Source organism: Pinus tabuliformis, chromosome 4_1 (genome assembly GCF_031772625.1).
Source record: "Pinus tabuliformis cultivar Carrire ecotype Pingquan chromosome 4_1, CPIR1, whole genome shotgun sequence".
Lineage (NCBI taxonomy): Eukaryota > Viridiplantae > Streptophyta > Pinopsida > Pinales > Pinaceae > Pinus > Pinus tabuliformis.
Window position 1 is genome coordinate 307,409,509 of NC_142303.1, and position 18,609 is coordinate 307,428,117.

Sequence of the window (18,609 nt, forward strand, 5' to 3'; positions counted from 1 at the left end):
CGAATTTAGATTCTCGAAGAAAGAGTTATGCACAATCTCCCAAGATGACCTGATTATATACCTTTTTAGAAGAGTGAACTTTTATGAAGTGCCACGTCTCACTGTTTTGACTTTCGAGTCTAAAAAATATACACGGGAAACCACAGTCTGTCCTCTTTCTGTAACTTCTTATGAAATTTCAATCGGATCCTCAACGAGATAGCTATGATGATTTTCCCAAGGTGACCTGTTTGGAATGTAATCTAGGGGTCTGCAAAAACCCTAACTTCCTCAGACTCTATCTCCAAAAATATAGCAAGACAGGATCTGAAATTCGGAGCCGAGGTTTAGACCGATTTATTCTCAATTGGGTTTTTGTTTTAGCTTCTGAAACTTTGTAGCGAAAGCTTTATAGCGAAAATCCCACGATGACCTGGTTTAGTTGAAATTCTGGAGCTTGCAAAAACCCTAACTTCCTTAGATCATATATCCTAAAATATAGCGATATAAGATCTAAAATTCGGATCCTCGGTTCAGCGCGATTTCATCTCAAATGGGTCTTTTGTTTAGCTTCTGAAAATTCGTAGCAAAAAAGTTATAGAGAAAATGCCACGATGGCCTATTTGGAGCAGTGAAACCCTAGAATCCAAAGCTCTGATACCAAATGTTATGAAACTAGCTCACAAAAAGATAGAAAAGATAGATCAACGCCTTAGAAATAAGCCTATTCGAGGGGGCAACCTCCTTTACATTACACAAATGAACAATTCTTCGATGATACAAATGACAAGACCTCCTCTCTATATATAGGAGTCTAAGGGGTCATAATATAATCAGAGCCGACATAACAATAATAATGTAAGGGCACAATAATAACAATAGTGGGCTTCTATGGGGCACAATAATAACAATATGGGGACTACATGGGCACAACAATATAATAAGGGGGTTGAGGTTTGGATTGAAGAGGGAGAATCCGAAGAGCGCTGAAGAAAAAGACCAGCGACATGGCTTCCCAAGGGTATTTCACAGTCTGCGTCGGGCCGGCCCGCACCAGATTCGTGATAAAGACGGAATCTGTTAATCACCCTCTGTTCCGTATTCTGTTAGAGGACGCGGAGAAGGAATACGGTTTCGACTTCGCGGGTCCTCTCAGTCTGCCCTGCGAGGTCTTCGTCTTTCGCAGTATTCTGGAGACCTTGAATACAGATTGTGGCGGTGAGGATTCTCTTAACGGCAACGATGTCTGCTTCCGTGTGGAAGGGCTCTGCACATTCTGCGGTCATGCGTTCACTCAGTTCAGCGCCAGGAAAGATCACGATGCTCTGGGTACAGCAGATATATTGGAAGGTCCGAACAAAACAAAGGTAGATCGGAAGGAAGAGACTGGGAAACCGAGCGAGGACAGAGGCTGGCAAACAATTTTTACTTTTTCGCTCAGAATCCTACTCGGGGGCGGAGAATCGTTAGGGCTTGGGCCGATCTATGCAGATCTAGCCAGTAGGCCGTTCTTCAGGCCAATCGCCTCATTGCCATACCTTGCATGTAATGATGGGGGACTGCATGCAGCAGATCCAACCCACCTCACAAATGCTCGGCCCAAATTTCACAGATCCAGGCCGGATCTAACAGATCGGAGCAAGTTACAAGTCTACTCAGAACCAAGGAACCAGATCGGCCGGATCAGGCATCAAATGAGCGGAGGGCTCGTTTCCCTGAAGGCAGATCGACCCAATAAGAGGCACGACCTGGAAGAACACACACAGCTGGACCATCTGGCAACCAGCACAGACACCGGTTCAGGCAGAGCTCAGATAAACAGCAGACATCAGGTAACCAATAATCGTTTCCAGATTTTCATTAAAACCCCTGAAAAGAAATCTATCTTAATCTGGGTAAGTGGAGATAGCTATGTTTCGCTGTTAAAGCAGCAAATCTGTGCTTTGACTGGCTATCCTGGCCAGATCCAACATTTAGTCAGTGGCAGGTGGTCTCTCCAGGACAACAGAACCTTGGGAAGCTACGAGATCAGCCCAGGAGAAACCATTGCTTTGAATCTCAGGCTGAGAGGAGGGGCACCATTCCAGGGACAGTCAAGCAGCACAGGAGGGGAAAAGGGAAAAACAGCACCCCAGCATAAATCTAAAGGAGCTCCATCCTATAAAAATATTCTCCAAGGCAACAGAGAATCGGGATCCTCCCCAGACCAAGGCGGACACACACCCCGGCCATACATAGTAGACCAGCTAGGGCAAACTCCAGCCCTTAATTTTGATTCCATAGGGTTGGATAACTATGTTGAGACTTTTGAATCGCAGGCCCTAATATGTCGTTTCAACAGCTTTTGGCCAACACCTACGAAGCTATTTCATTGGATCTTTGTCAATTGGACCATGGAATGCGAGATACACTTATGCTCCAAAGGATTCTTCATAGTCAGATTTGCATCCAGGGAAGCCAGAGATACAATCATCAATGCTGGGCCTTGGTTTTGGGGAACGGCGGGGCTGTTCATGACCCCATGGTTTACAGACTTCGATCCAAACAAAATGACAGTCTCCAAGATGCCGGTCTGGGTCCGTCTACACAACCTCCCCCTACATTTCTAGAGCGAACGAGTGTTAGAAGGAATCGGGAACAGCATAGGGAAATACATCAAAACAGATACGGAAAGGATCAACGAAAGGATTTTCACTTTTGCACGAATTTGTGTGGAAGTAGATCTAAGCAAAGGGCTACTGGACAGCATAAGGCTGATCTACAAACAACAAAATTGGTTGCAAGTATTAGACTACGAAAATACTGCTTTTAGGTGCAGACTCTGTAGACAAACAGGGCACCTGCAAAGCACATGTCCAGAAGCCAAAAAAGTAAACAGCAAAAGGAAGCAGAAAGGAAAACAGAAGAAAGGATGGTTCTTTTCCCCCCCGGTCTCAGAAGATGAAGAATCAGAAGCCGAAGAAGAAGATACCACCACAGAGAAAGTGGAGGTCTCCCAAGAAATGGGGAATCAGAAGGGAACCACATCAGATACCAAGGCATCACAGCTTTACCCAAATCAGGCAGAGAAGACTACTGATGACCAGATCATGGGAGGGATAAAGCGGCACCATCAATCAGACACATCAGATTCAGACAAGGAATTTGGCACACAGAAAGCAGAAACACAGCTAGTCATAGCCTCGATCGAGCCCACTCAAGGAGAGTGGCGCAAGGTCGAAAAGAAAAAAGGAAGGAAAACCTAAAGCATGAGTCTTACTCATATATGATTCTCAGTTTTCTTTTACTTTCACTCCTCTCCTCTCTCTCTCTCTTCTTTTCTCATCATTTTTTGCACGTTAGTTTTGTAACGTTGCGAAGGGTGCCATCGCACTCGAGCCCATTGGGCAGCTCATGGAAATGCATCATGCATCTGCAATTGTAACTTTTCATTTTTTAATAAAAGGTTACAGATTTTTTCTCAGGAAAAAAACAATATAATAAGGGGGTTGTACTAATAACAATAAGGGGTTACACCAGTAGTATAGGGACCTAACGTTCTTCCGGGCCTCCAAATTGGCGATGACGGCGATCTTGGTAGGGTCTACCATCAATCCCTACTTGCAAACCACATGACCCAACAGTATCCCATACGGTACACAGAATATGCACTTTTTCAGGTTAAGGGCTATTTGATGTCTTCGACAGGTATCCAGCATGAGGCACAAACTAGCAACATGGCGCTTAACCAACCCAAACATGGTCCAGTCATCAAAGTAGACCTCCAAAAATTTGTGGATAAATTCCTTAAAAGCTACAATTACCACTCGTGAAAAGATTGTGGGCGCATTCTTGAGTCCAAAAGGCATCACTGTGTATTGAAAGCAACCCCACTCAGTTGCAAAAGTAGTCTTTCTTTGATCCTCTGGCACGATCTTGATCTGATGGTACCTTGAGAATCCATCTGTGAACGAGTAGGCTTCCTGTCCTCCAACATTCTCTAGTACTTCATTCGTAAACGGCATAGGGAATGGATCATGGACGCATGCGTCATTCAGCTTCCTCAAGTCTATGCATATTTGAATTTCATCTTGCTGCTTCTTTTCTTGAACCACCATGGGACTCACCCAGTCGGACTCCTCCACAGGTTCAATGATCCCAGCTTCCAGCATCTTATCCAATTCCTTACACACCTTTTCTTTATATTTGGGATTTAATCGATAGGGGCACTGCTTTACTGGCTTCGCATCTGGCTTTAAAGTAATCTTCATGATGCCCAGATCCCCTACTATCCCTTTCAGATCAAAGAACTTGGTGGGAAACAAGTCATGATATTCGTGCAACAGCTTTACAACTTTATCAACTGTATCTTCACCCTAATAGTCGCATATCTTCACAAACTTCGGTTGCGTGTCTGATCCAATATTACTTGCTTGGTCTTTAAAGGCTCTGATATATCAGGGATCTCTGCTTGAGGTCCCTCAACTTTGCAGTGTCCTTCAGACTTGGGGATGTCGATGTTTATGGGATCTTCCTTTCCCTCCTCTGCTGTCACATTATAACATTCGAGCCCATGGCGCAACTACGTACTCCAATCTGGTTGTACCCACGGAACCGGTTCTTCAAGAATTTTGAATATTGCAACTTTGATCATCTGCAGTGCTTCATCTATACATTCAAACCCATCTTCAAAGCTAAAAGTTAACAAAAAGTTTTCTTTCAACACGTCCCATTCTGCGGTCTCATGTGGTTGCTCTATTTCCAAATACCAGTTCATTGGTATTGTATCCAACGTGTGACAGAATATATCAACCCATTATGGTTTCAGTTCTTCTCCCAATGTGTTCGCCCATTGTGCCAAATGCTCGTGCAGATTGTCGTTCACGATGTATTTCTCCACCAAGTGGGTATTGGCGTACCCAAACCTCAACTTCATCATTCTTCGGTACTCCTTCCAATCGACAAAGTTGTCTTTATGCGTACCCCACCAATGGGCAAGCGTAGCTCGCAGCGCAATATTTAGAGCTTGGAATCGTTGTTCCGTCAGTAAATCCCTTTCAAACTTATCCAAAAATAAATTAACATCTTCTAAACCATCATAATAAGGCAAATTTCGTACCTCACTGGATATGCATCGAAGCAATTTTATCAGCATGTTACAACGCAGCAACGATACTTCATGTAGTCGGTTCTGCCAATGCTCAAGCTCCTCATCAGAATTTGAAGTGCAGGAACTGTCCTTATCCCATGTGATTCATCCATCCATAGTAGGGTTGATCCAGTCCTCATCGCGCGCAGTGATCTTATAGATCTGATCCAGGTCATCTTCTTCTTCATAATCGTGGACTGGTTCAGTATATCATGCACCCTTAATCGGATCTAGTGGAACAATAACCCTGAGCTCCTTCCTTTCGAATGTCATTCTGCACTTTTTGAGATTAATGACCGCATCCATATCAAAGGCCCAATCAATGCCAAGTAGCGCAGGGTACGGGTTACTATCATCAACTATCTCAATTACTTCAAAATCAGCTAGGGCGCTTGCTCCTTCAATATCTACCGTTACCCCATATAGGTGCCCCATAGGAATGATCTTTTGTTGATTTTCCATTCGTAGTTGGATGGGAGACCACTGCAACGCAAGTCTCCCCATTCTCTCCCAAGTTTTCTTTGGCAAAATGTTCGCATTAGATCCTAGATCAAGAATTACCTGATCCATTTCATACTCTCCAATTTGTGCAGTTAGCCTCATCTCGCAACCGATTCACTTCTTGTTTTTTCCTACTTTGCATACAATGCGCTTTTCTGAGAAAGATTTATTTTTACCTGTACAATTATCTATTAATTCCTGTAGCCCTTCCACTCTCTTTCTATCCCTTAGAAGCTTCATACAAGTCTTAAAAAAAAGTCACTAACAATGAAGGGTCTACATCATGCATGTTGTCATTTCCTCCGGATTTTCCCTGATTTCCAGAAGTACAGGCTTCCGCGAAGCTCTTCTTAGCCTCCATAAAATTTTCCTTTGAGTTGCTTAGATTGAACCCCACTACCTTTTCAGCAACCTTGCATACCCATCCATCAACTTCTAGTTTCTTCCCCTTATGTTCTCCAATGGCAATACTGCTTCGTGTAACAATATTAATTCTAGGTTCATCTTCACGAGGCTCCGACCTCATAATTTGGACGTTCTGCATAGGTTGTTGGGTCTGATTCTTCTTTTCTTGCAACTTCGCGATAAGTATCAGGCAATCTTCGATGACATGGTCAAACTGCCTGCAATACTGATAGGAAGGGTGTGTCGGATTTTGAAAGTCACGCGTGAAATGACCTGCTTCCCCACAGTTGTAACAAATAATTTGGCCCCGACCCCTTCCAAGCTCCTCCTCTGTGGCCTCTTCCTCGGGCTTGGAACTCTCTGCACGCCATACCCGTTCCCTGATCTTGAGGCTGATTTTCTACCCGCATCCTATATGTAGGGATTCGCTCCATCATCATTTCATAACTTTGGCAATTGTGCTCATCATGACCTACTGATTTGTAGAAAGTGAAAAACAATTGTTATGGAGTCTATACAAACTTTTGCAAGAGATGACAGTTATCAGTCGCGTGTTTCCCGGAGATTTGACAAATAGCACACCATAACGCTACTCATGTACTCGGCCCAGCATTGTTTTCTGGTTTCATGGGGACAAGACCCCCCCCGAATAAGATAATTCTGGTATACTAGGCAGTGGTCCTTATCATGACCATGGCCCTTACACTTCAAGCACCAAACTTCTGCGCACACCTCAGGCTAGACTTATTTTCCCTTCTTAAGGCTCTGTAACTCCATATGTAAATTGGCCAACTGTGATTGAATCTGTTGTACCCCCAGATTTGTATCTTGCACGGTTGAAACCTCCAACCTCATGGAAATCTCCAAGGCTTCAGCTTGCGTTCCTATTTTTTTTTGAAATAGTGGCAATCTTATATGAGGCAATAGCAAAGCAATGTACTAGTCTCTGTGTTGATCATTCGTGATCCTCATATTAGCCTGCTGGATCAGACACTTCAATCTTTGATCAAAGTCCCATGTGGACTCATTTACCCTTTGTTGGATCTCTTTAAACTCCGTCACTGACTGGGCTTGCGATTTAGGCTTCTTAAACTCATTGTTTAGCGCTTGTTGTGTTTCCAGCATAGTTGCATTGGGTTTACCCGAACAAAACTTGATATACCATCTCAGTGCTCTGTCTTATAGCGTCGTAACTAATTGTGCTTTCTTCATGTCATCATCAATAATCTATTGTGCCTTCCATACGGCATCTACTACGAACCAAAATTGCTCAAGGTCTTCAGTCCCCAGACCCTTAAACATAGGCATCTTCATCGTGTTCACCATGTTGAATGATGGAGGTGGAGATGGAGGTAGAGGTGTAGGTGTAGTTGTGTGAGGTGGAGGTGATGGCAGAGGTGGAGTGGATGGATTCGGTATCGATGTGATACTTTGTCTTACTGCCTACAGCACACCTAGCAGTGTCCTCAGAACACCACTTTCTTCATCACTATCAGACGCTCCTAACAGAGGATTGTATTCAGCAACTAAATCTAGGTCTCTTCTTAATGTTTTCCCACTTCGCGTAGCTCCCGTTAGATCTCTTCTAAACATTAATTTAGTGGCATAACCCTTTTTTCACACAATAACATTTTAATCCAAGTCTTCAAGGACTTCAGGTACTTACCTCTTGGCCCCTTGAAAAACCTACGCTCTGCTTCGCTATAACTAGTGGACATATCAATCGCGAACTCGATAATGAATCCTCCCATAATACTATCGATCCAGTGATCGAAAGCCCGCGCAATTTTGTTTGATGAAGCCTTCAAGTGCTTCACCAGTTCTGGGGTCCACACAATAGGGTCGTCAAGCTTCCACGTACCCTAACTATCCGCTAATTTAGACAACCACTCATGTAATTCGCATGAAAAAGAACAGAAGAAAATTTCATGCTCGTCGGTATACAAATATCTATTCAGCCACTCTTCCTTGGACAGACGCGGACTCTTGTTTTCCTGAGCCACGAATTCGTGCAGCTTTCGATCTATCCACTTCTCGATTTCTTTCTTAGTTGGGAAACATTTATTCAACATCACACATTCCTAAGATAGATCCCGGTCCTGGCAATGGAACCATTTTTTGGCTTGATGGGTCCTGACCCAGGTTCAAAGTTAGTTGCACCAACCAACAAAACCCTAACTACTGGCCCTTTCGGCAATAACCAGCATAGTGCAGGTTGCAGTCTCACCCGAAGCAGTATTGGGGGATGACAGAACCAGGTTTCTACATCCAAAGGTCAATGTGATGGGTTCATGTGACTTTTAGGGCTTCTTTCAGCCTTCGCGAACCGTAACCCTTAAAAGATAAATGATTGCAATAACTTGCTAAAACAGAATCTTAACCTTCGTGAAATGCTTTATTCATTCATAATAGTAAGTAAAAATGCAGATCTGCTACTTTTGCGTATTAATTAAACATTACTTCATATCAATTCAAAATATCCGAGTGAATACACAGAAATGGCATAAGAAAAGATAGTTGCAAATATACACAAGTAGAGCTTCAAAACAGTCTTTTATTGATATAATTGTCAATTACAAACTCTTCTTCCCTGCGCACTCAGCTACAGGGGCCAGTGCACTCAGCCTGTGGACTTACCAAGGTCTTCGCGCACTCAGCTGCAGGAGCCTTCCCCTTCGCCTAAGTACAGGAAACAAACTTTCCTGCCTTAGCTTACTTGCCCATATAATGATCTTCTATTATTAAGTTACTTCCTAGACTCGCTATGACTCTTCCATACATAGCCTTCACTTTTACAATACCATGGTCTGCGAACCATTGGCGGGTCACAAAACTTTCTATCTTCTAGAAAATTAAGGGACTAAGCCCCTTTTGTCTCCTATGACCTTCGCACCCCGCTCCCTCAAAATGTAGAGACTTTACAAGTATACCAAAATGTATTACAAAACTTTACCCCAGGGGACCCTGTCCCAACAGCGTGTCACGAGACGAAGTCTCGAGCCTTGGGGGTCGGCAACTGTTAAGCCTTGTACATTATGCCCTGAATTGGAAAAACCATATGTGTCAGCCCCATAATCGCTCATGTCCCCACCCACCACGAACGATGCACCCTATACATTTGTCTCTTGTCCCTGTTGCTCGAGTTCCCAATATTGTAGCTCTGATGGCGATGGTATATGCAGAATCGAGTGAGCCTGGTCCTCCTGTAGCTGAAGAAATTTTGCATTCATAGTCGAGCTAGGGTGAGTAAACCCTAGGGAATTTAAGGAACCCTCCACATCATCCAGCTCTAAAATATAAGCGTTAACCTGGACTTCCGGTTCATGGGGTGGCTCCGATGAAACCCCAGTTTGGTGTTGATGTGGCTCCTCCACCCATATTTGGGAAGCCTCCATTGTATCTGAAGAATAATCAACAAGTTCCACGTCCATGCAAAAATGGCGTTATCACTCTCACTCTTTCACTATCCCTATGCTCTGATGTGCATATCACCCTACAACAGACACTGGCCTGGTTATTCCACCATCTACCTCCATCGTTCAATCCCCTTCTCTCTTGACCCGGCAAATCCGCATAACCAAGTGGTTCCAAACCACCACGGTTAAAAAATACCTGAAGCTTCGTGCCTTATCTGCTAGCGGCCTTGTCATTCCCCTCACCTTGCTTCCACTCCCGGGTTCAGGGGAATCCCCATTCTTGCACCAGGGCTATGTTATAGTCTCGTAGTCGCTCTCTGCCTTCCGCTCACTATATCGACTCAACAGGTTCTTTATTCTCATTGCAGAATGGCTTTATCTATGGGGGTAATTGCTTAGTTTTGGAGGCTCCATCTTTATTTGGAATGGGATCGAAAGGTTCTTTTTTGGCAGGTGATACAGGGTTGAGTGGTTTCTTCCCTTTATCTACTGGCTTAGGGGGAATTGGGTGAAGGGTTTCTTCATTCTAATATTTCCCAAGGATCTTTTCTTGGATGACTTACCTCTTTTATATTTATTTATTTTCCATACCTTGTTTATTTATATTTTTATTTATTTAGCATATATATATATATAGGGTCTACATTAGATTAAAAATGTTAAATGTTAATTACTTTTACGCTTACGTTTACATTTACATTTACATGTTTATGTTTTTACGTGAAATCTACTTTCCTACTGGACTGTAGAGAAGCTTGACGCAATGAAAAAAGAAATTTTCCCCTTACTTTCAAAAATAAAAATAAAAACCTATTTTGATAACTTAACAAAAACTATAAAATATTAAAAATCTACTTTTACAACTCAACAAAAACTATGAAATTTTAAAACCCTATTTTTACAACTTAACAAAAATTACGGCAAAGAATCAAATTTAAAGAACCTTCACATCATAAAGGAGAGGACTCTACTCACAATATAACACGAACCTAGCAAAACTGAGCTCACGAAGAATGGAGTTGACACTCAAACCAAGAAAATAAGAAAACCAGAAAAGTGAAAAATATGAGAATAAAGGAGAGTAAATAGCATTCTTTCATCGATGAAAATTGTATATATATTAATAAAGATTTTTTATTTTATTATCTATATATATATAATTATTTTAAAATAATTGAAAATTTATTGTGTCAATTAGGTGTAGTTTAGGTGATTGGAAAATAATTATTTTGTTAAACAAAATTTAATTTCTGCTCTGAGTTATTAAGTTTATAATTAGTGATTTTTTTTCGTTATAATGTGAAATTTTGTTATTTAAATAATTTTTTGAATAAGTTAAATAAATAAAAATATATGTTTATATATATATAATTAATGGAGTATGCTTAAAACAATTTTTGTTTGGTTAAGAGCTTGTTTTTTTTTAATATAAGAAATTAGGTTAATGATGTAAAATTAAATGGTTAACAGTGTAAGAGTGAAAGCCGGCAAGAGTGAAAGCGTGCCTTTTTACAAACCAAGATATGGTTTTCTTTAAATAATAGGGATAAAGTAGTCTATAAATAACAAACAATAAATACTTATCCTCCCTATTGATTTCAAAACTCAATTATGATAATTTTTCCACATATATAATACGGAAATTAAAAATATAGTATATAAATAATGTACCTTGGTTGAAAATATAGAAATAATCACTACGAAGATCCAAAGGAAATAGTGCAAAGAAAGAGCAATATACTAATATATAAAGCAAAGAGTTAAGTCTCCAAGTGTCCGCTTCACTTTAGTAAAGGGTTTTGAAAAGGAGTTATGAAACGAATAAGCAACCTAGGCCTTTAAATATGTGAGGTAGTTGATATTAATTTAGTGTTAAGAAGTGGTAGAGTGGAAACATATTAAATTAGTAAAATTTAATAAAATAGAGAAAGGTATGCCACACTTTGTTAATAAATCATTAAAGTTAATAAATCATTAAAATTAACACTAAGGTTAAAATATATAATAATATTCTATTTTATAATTTGCTAAATTTATGTTATTAAAACCTTAATAATAAAATTATTTATTAAAGTCATGGAAATCCAAGTGAGATTTTAAAAAGTTATAAAATATAAGAATTTAAAAATATGTATAGTAACTTAAAAGCAATAATGAAAGTGAAAGTTCATGTTTATATTATACACATATTAATAAATAAAAGAAATTATAAGATATAGTAATAATAATAAATTAAATTTTTAATTTTAATAATCTCACAAATTATTAAATATTTAATATAATAATTTATTTACTTTTATAAAATCCGCTTTTTAATAAAACTATGTAGAAAGTAGCATTATTTTTTAGCGGCATTAAATTTATAAAAGGCTTTTCTCACTACACATATTGATTAAAGTAAGATTCAATATTAATATATTTATTTGTTTGAGATAATGAAAATAAAGGTATAAACAATTACAACAATCAAAAATATTATTTATTTATATATATAATAAAAGTTCACTTAATTAAAAAAAAATTATATAATAAATTAAAATTGTTATTATTTAGATTTTTGTTTATGAATTTTGGATTAACATAAAAAGGCAACCTATGAAGGGATCACGAAATTTTGCAAAGTTTTATTAGTTTTTGCCGTAGGTACGGCTAGGATTATTATAATCGATTGGCGATGTTAAAACATTAATTCACCTGTTTATTATTACTCCCGATCACTTATAACTAAACTTTTTAGTCGCATATCGTTTCACCATTTTATTTTGCCTCTTCCTGAGGCGGAGAGGCCAAAAGCATATATTATGTGTACTTATTTCAGAAATCTGTTTCACTATGTAAACTAATGCTAGCATTAGTTTCACAGTTTAACAAATATTAAATGCTATAATGGTAAGCTAAAGCAAGTTCCCAAGTTGTAGTTGCCAGGTGGTGCATTGAAGTTGCCATGTGGTGCATGTTGTTGAGGTGCCAGCTGTTGAAGTTGCCAGGTGCAACAGCTACCAGGGGGCAGTGCATGTTGTTATCAGTTGTCAAGCATATTGGCGGTGATGCATGAAGGAGGAGTTCGACAATTCAATAACAGGACGGCTTCAATAACAAGACCGCTTCCGACATGCCTGGAAGTTGATGGTTAGCCGCTTCCACCATGCCTGGAAGTTGATGGCTCTGAAGATGAAGATGACGGTTTTGTCACATCACACAAAGCATCCCTGTGCTTCCTGAACAAGTTCAGAAATTCGATTAGGAGTCGCCATTTCCACCAAAGGTTTACAAATTTATGAAATTCCCGGCAGATTGCAGCAGCTAATAAATGTCAAAAAAGCTCCGACAGATTCTAGCACCTAACATGAAACCCGTCCGGGAGGCAGATTCTAGCACCTAACATGATACCCATCCAGGAGGCTTATGTTTCTGTCAGCTGAATTGAAAAGCCTATATCATATGCTTATCTGTGATTAGAAATAAAATCTTTCTCATATAATAGCAGCATGCATTTTGATTAGAAAATATTTGTTGCGGGCTTAGCTTTGTTGCATGCTTCAGCTCCCCTATCTTTGTTGCAGGCTTCAGCTCCCCTATCTTTGTTGCAAGCTTTTTGTTGCAGAGGCATTCTTTTCTTGCTGGAGGCATTGAGTTATCACAATCAAGGTATGCTCATATGTTTTATATATACAGGATAAGGTTATAAGCGGAGGCATATCTCCCCATCTCAACTGTAAATAAGAGCAAGACAGACTTTAGTGATTCATGAAGAGTAATACCTGTCTTCCCGCAACATTTTCCAGCTTATGTCTATTTTCCTTTTGTTGCAGGAGGCATTAGATTGGCTTCTTCGGAAGTATGAAGAAAGTTGCTTCTTCAGAAGTCTAAACAAAGCTGCAAGCACACCTGCACTGTTTATTCTGCCATGTTAACTGGTGTAAAGGCCAACGTTTATGTTGCCATGTTAAGTGGTGTAAAGGCCAACATTCCTACCTCCACCAACAACATTTTCATCAAAAGCGGGATGGGTGCGCACTCATCATAGAGATCCAAGTCTCAAAAATCTTTAGAAAAATGCATTGCGGCAACTCACTATTTGTCCCCTGGTCTCGACTATGTGGTGTCGTAGTTTCTATTTGTCCCTTGGTAGCTTATTCAATTTAGATGAAATTGGAATATTGTCCAATAAACTTATTTGCGCTTTCTGCCCTGACCGAACTTAAGGCCAAGGATAACAACTAAAAATATTAATGTTTGGTGGAAATGTCAGAAATCAAATACAGTATGGGGAACTTGCATATTAATTAGAACAGCTCTATGTCGTCCATGGAACTCTTACTTTATGGGCTACCTTTTCTTCTGTCCCTGTATCTGTAACCTCTGCGATGGCCTTGCTCCTGCTTCTGGAACTTGCTGCATCTTGAACTACTGCTGGTGGAACTACTCGCTTTGATTCTGCACCTGAAAACATGGCTCTGGAACTACTGTTGTTGGATTGTTTGGTATATCGCTGGTACTGGGCGAGATGGTGGCTACTGGTTCAAGGTCTTCATATGGACCACAAGTAGAAGAAATGAAGCTAGAATTGGTTAGCATATTCGAGAGAGATAGGGGATTTCTCTGTTAGGTAGTTTTTTACAGTCCGGAGCCAGCCGGTAATGGACCTCGTTGACAGCGAAGCTAACCTTTGTTCCACTTCCCACTACCGAGACGATTTATTTATGCCAGAATAAGGCATTTGGTATGCATGCAGGCAAGTTGGCGTTTATCGTAATAAGGCATTTGGTATGCATGTAGGTTGGTGTTTAGCATGAGAGATACGTGGTTGTGTTTCTCATGACAAAACAATCATGTGGGTGCCACTACGTTAGCACGGATATAGATGCTTGTCTTCACTCCGTTCTCTTTCTTTCTACGCTGACTGGGAGGTCTCTCGACGTACTTCCTTCTTGCTTTGACACTAGCACAGGACGGTGGGGTTAGAAGAAGCTCGTTGTCGGAGAGAAGGAAGGACTGTGCTAAATAAAGGTTTGGAATCAGGGGCCCCCTTCTAGGGATGAGGAATGAACAAGGTGAGACAATAAGACTTATCACAGGTTGGGGAGGAAAATAGAGAGGCGAAAGCTCTTGCATCATAGTTGTTGGGAAGGAACCTCTTGCTTCACTTACTTAATCCCTACCCACGATGTGCTTCTTTGCTCATGCATGGACAAACAAGCGAACCCTACCACAGTGTATCAATGGAATAACCTTTCTATATCACATTTATGCAAGCGAAAGGATTTGCAGTGAATACTTAAGAAATGTCCAGCGAAGCTATTTCTTCTGTACACAATAATCAATTGGTCCAGTGACTTGGAACTTAATCTGTGGCTTCTTCTGTACACAAAAATCAATAGATCGAGTGACTTGGAAATCAATATATGGCTGAAAATATGAAACTTATTGTCCAACTTTCACTTGACCTTCATTTGTGACATGGCGTCTCTGGCCTTGCATGACGTGGTTGGATTCAGGAAGTGGTGTGCAAATCCCAAGTATAACATAATCCCATGTAAAGCCGTCCTGTCCCGTCAACCCGTTCTAGTAACTGAACCTCTAAATTCCTCCAACTTAACGCAGGGACTAATTGCCACGTAGCTCCCCTGGTTTATTATAAAAGCAATATATATGGCGGGGTTATAAAGCGTGAATGAGATAATCAAGTATATTAAGAAGCGTGGGCGGATCGTGTGGATTAAAGCTCAAACATATAATGATTTTTATCAAAATCAGAGGGATAAAGTTATTATGTACTTATCCACCCTTTATCTTCCTGTCATCATAAAAATCATACGGGATAAACGTACTATGCTCTAACTCATACTCTTTTCTTCCTCTTCAAGTCATCAGCTTTTTAATTTGACCATTTAGAGTACACTTTGTCAGCTCATTGGTTATATTATTGACTTGTTTAAAAATATATTGGAATTTGCTTTTTCAAAATTGTATAGTAATTTAATAGTATTAATTAATATTGGATTAAAGTAAGATTGTTTATTTAACTGTGTTTATTTTATTGTCTTTTTAGTTATTAGGGAAGAGATGTTGTCTTGCTTTGTTATATTATGTAAACATTTTACTTGGTCAAATAACATAAAAATAAAAGTAATATTTATTAATAAAAATAAAAATAACTTTACGTTTAACATTTTTATTCAATCAAAAATAAAATAAAGGAAAAATTAAAAATAACTTTATGTTAAAATAAAAATAGCTTTAAACTAAAATAATAAGGTAAATTTGACTTGGTCAAATTATTGGTGGTTTTTGAGCTCCATGTTTATAAGAACCCATGGTATTCATATGGAATATAATTTATTTAAAGGAGGAAATTAAACCAACCTAAATCTATTTTAACTTTGGATCTACCAAACCCCAAAAAAGATCAAATATCTTTTCACTTTAAAAAAAATCTAAACAAACTCATATAACTTTTCAATAATTTTGTTAATAATAATTTAATAAAAACTTTAAAATTTGAGACTCCTCTTAATTACTATAAGTATATTTAGTTGGAAAGAAAAACCATTTTTTTCCAAAATATATATATATATATATATATATATATATATATATATATATATAAGTATGTTTAGTGAGCAAGAAAATCATAATGAAAAAAAAAATAATAATAATAATAATATATTTATAAGTATATTTAGTTGGCAAGAAATTCATAATGAAAAAGTATAAAATCCCAGGAAAAAAAAACAAAAACAAAACAAAAAACCTTTTTCCGGTTATTGGTAACTTCCAACCTACAATTAAGAATAGATTTCTATGATTTCTTATGGATGGCTTTTCCATCTATTTCTCGTAACATTTTATTACATTTTCATGAATTTGCATTTTTATAAGGAAGAATAAATTTCCATACATTTTAAAAACGGTATTTTATGAGAATGTAAAAAAATTATTAGTAGAATGGTTGGTGTGCCTTAAGTCAAGTTGGATTAAAAAAGAAAAAGAAAATCTAATCATATTAAAAATTGATGTGATCTATGCTAATAATCTATGAAAATACGATGAATTGTTTTCTCATGAATTTTGAGTAGTACACATAATAATTATGATGATGGTGATGATTGTTAACATCTATTAAGACCAATGTGGTCTATCAAACCTTAAGAAAGTAAGAAATTAATTGTGACTCTTTAATACTTTATTTCTATGACCAAAAATAAGGGAAAGAAGGGCTCCTAAATTATTATAGTTTTGTTGACTTAACAAGTCAAGAAGGTTAGTAGTATGGCAAATGTTTTGGAAATGAGAATGAATGTGAGTAAGAGTCGGGCAGTCCAAAAGAAAGTGTTTTTCATTTTCAACCCTCTTAGTATCACAAAGATGACAGATTCTTTCATCTCACAGTGTGTCGGGAATAGATCAATGCCCAATTTCACTCTGAAGATCATGAGAAGTAGTTCTTATCTTCGCAGTACTCATTTTCTTTTTGACGCTAGTCAAGATAGAAAGATAATTCCGATTAGCAAGAGTGGGGTTGATCACGTCCTTATAATACCTTAGCTTCATTTTTCCCTCTAGCTCCTTATCATCCCACAACTTATCCTTGAATTTGGAGGTAATTGTATTTTTAATATTATCGTTATTCTCCAAGATGATTTCCTCCTTTATCCCCCAATGGTTGAGCCAAGACCGAATATCCTTATGTCATCCTCGCTTGAGTTAGAGGTGGGGGTTTTGGCTAGAGTTAAAAGCAATTTTGGGGAACCTCTTGTCTTCCATATTGGAAAGCTTCTTCTTATATATCAGATACCTAAACATAGACATGCTTTCAATGGTGGAAATGCTAGCTTCAATCAAGAGGATAGGATAGGGAGTATTTTTTTTTTAATCTTGAGGTTGTAGGTTATAAATTGCATTTGGATCAGCTCGATCTTCCTCTATGATTCTCCAGATATACTGCAACTCCAAACCTCACAGCGATATAAAATAACAGGGGTGGCGAGAGTCTCAAAGAGGAACTATTTGCTACTCCAAATCCAAAAATCAGTCGACTTACAATTGCTTTCAAACTCATAATAAATTTTCCAACCACCAATAATATTTTTCTCAATGCTATAATTAAAATTAAATTGATAATGAATATCAATACTTAAATACTTGTATGAAGAAACCTACTCAAATAATTAATATTTTTATTTTTATTTTTTTAATTCAAAATAAGATATTTGCACTATTCATGTTACACTATATTATTGTTATTGAAATCTAATCTATGCTTTGTAATTTTTGTGCAGATCAGCCTGTTATATTCGCCGGTGTCATTTAAACCATTTTGTTCCATCTTGGTGTATATCTGAGAGAGAAAATAATTAATGATGTAGTACTTACTAGAATGTTAAGAATGTGTTATCATGTAAATTACCAAATAGGTTTGTAAATATAGAGGTGATATTTTTCTCATCAAAGTTCAATACCGTTAAAGCATGCGGTATATTTCCTCCTGTAAAATAGCGAAGGCATTAGCAAAGGCTTAATTATAGGTGTCAGAGGTTACCGAGAAGAATCTTATGACCTTAAATATAATCTCTTAAGGTTTGTACATTAACAACAGAGTTGAGATTCATTTTGTAAAATGCAATAAAGAAGTGGCAATAAGGTCCACCTCAAGCTGGGAGGTGGGGCCAATTGGCTCAAATTTGTAATTTTAATATTCCCATCAATCCATTTCAATGTATTTTTCAAGTGGTTTAAAAATGCAGAGTATATTCTTTGTCACAATTTTTGGGTTGTTTTAAAAAAGGTAGATTTTAAATGGGAAAATTTTAATTTTAAACTGTTAAGTTCGGTAAAATTCAAACGTTTTAAGGTGGGTTTATATGGTAAATGTATTAACTTATTTAAAAATGCAATTTAAATAATTAAATATTACAATTTTATCAAAAAATAATATGATTAAATTTTATTAATAATAATAATAACTAAAAAATCACTAAAATAAATTACATCTATTTTTTTAATTATTGAAAATATTTATTTTTTAAAAAATTTATAATTAAAAAATAATAAATAATATATTCCAAATGTCAAATTTATAAAGTTTTTGGTTCAAACCCCTATTTATTTGTGTTTATATTAGAGATAAGTATACCTAATCATTATAGTAATGGATGGAATGGAATCGATCTTATATCA

The 18,609-nt window shown here is 37.9% G+C and overlaps 1 protein-coding gene across 1 annotated transcript in view; it reads left to right on the forward strand.

Annotated features, from left to right (window-relative positions):
• The window catches only part of LOC149175508 (uncharacterized), a 124,750-nt gene extending 106,688 nt beyond the window's left edge, over positions 1–18,062 (forward strand). Inside the window, exon 3 of the mRNA XM_089422857.1 lies at positions 17,712–18,062. Within this exon, the coding sequence (XP_089278983.1) occupies positions 17,712–17,774 (63 nt within the window). The 3' untranslated portion in view covers positions 17,775–18,062. The remainder of the gene's footprint in view (positions 1–17,711) is intronic.
• The last annotated feature ends 547 nt before the right edge of the window (positions 18,063–18,609 follow it).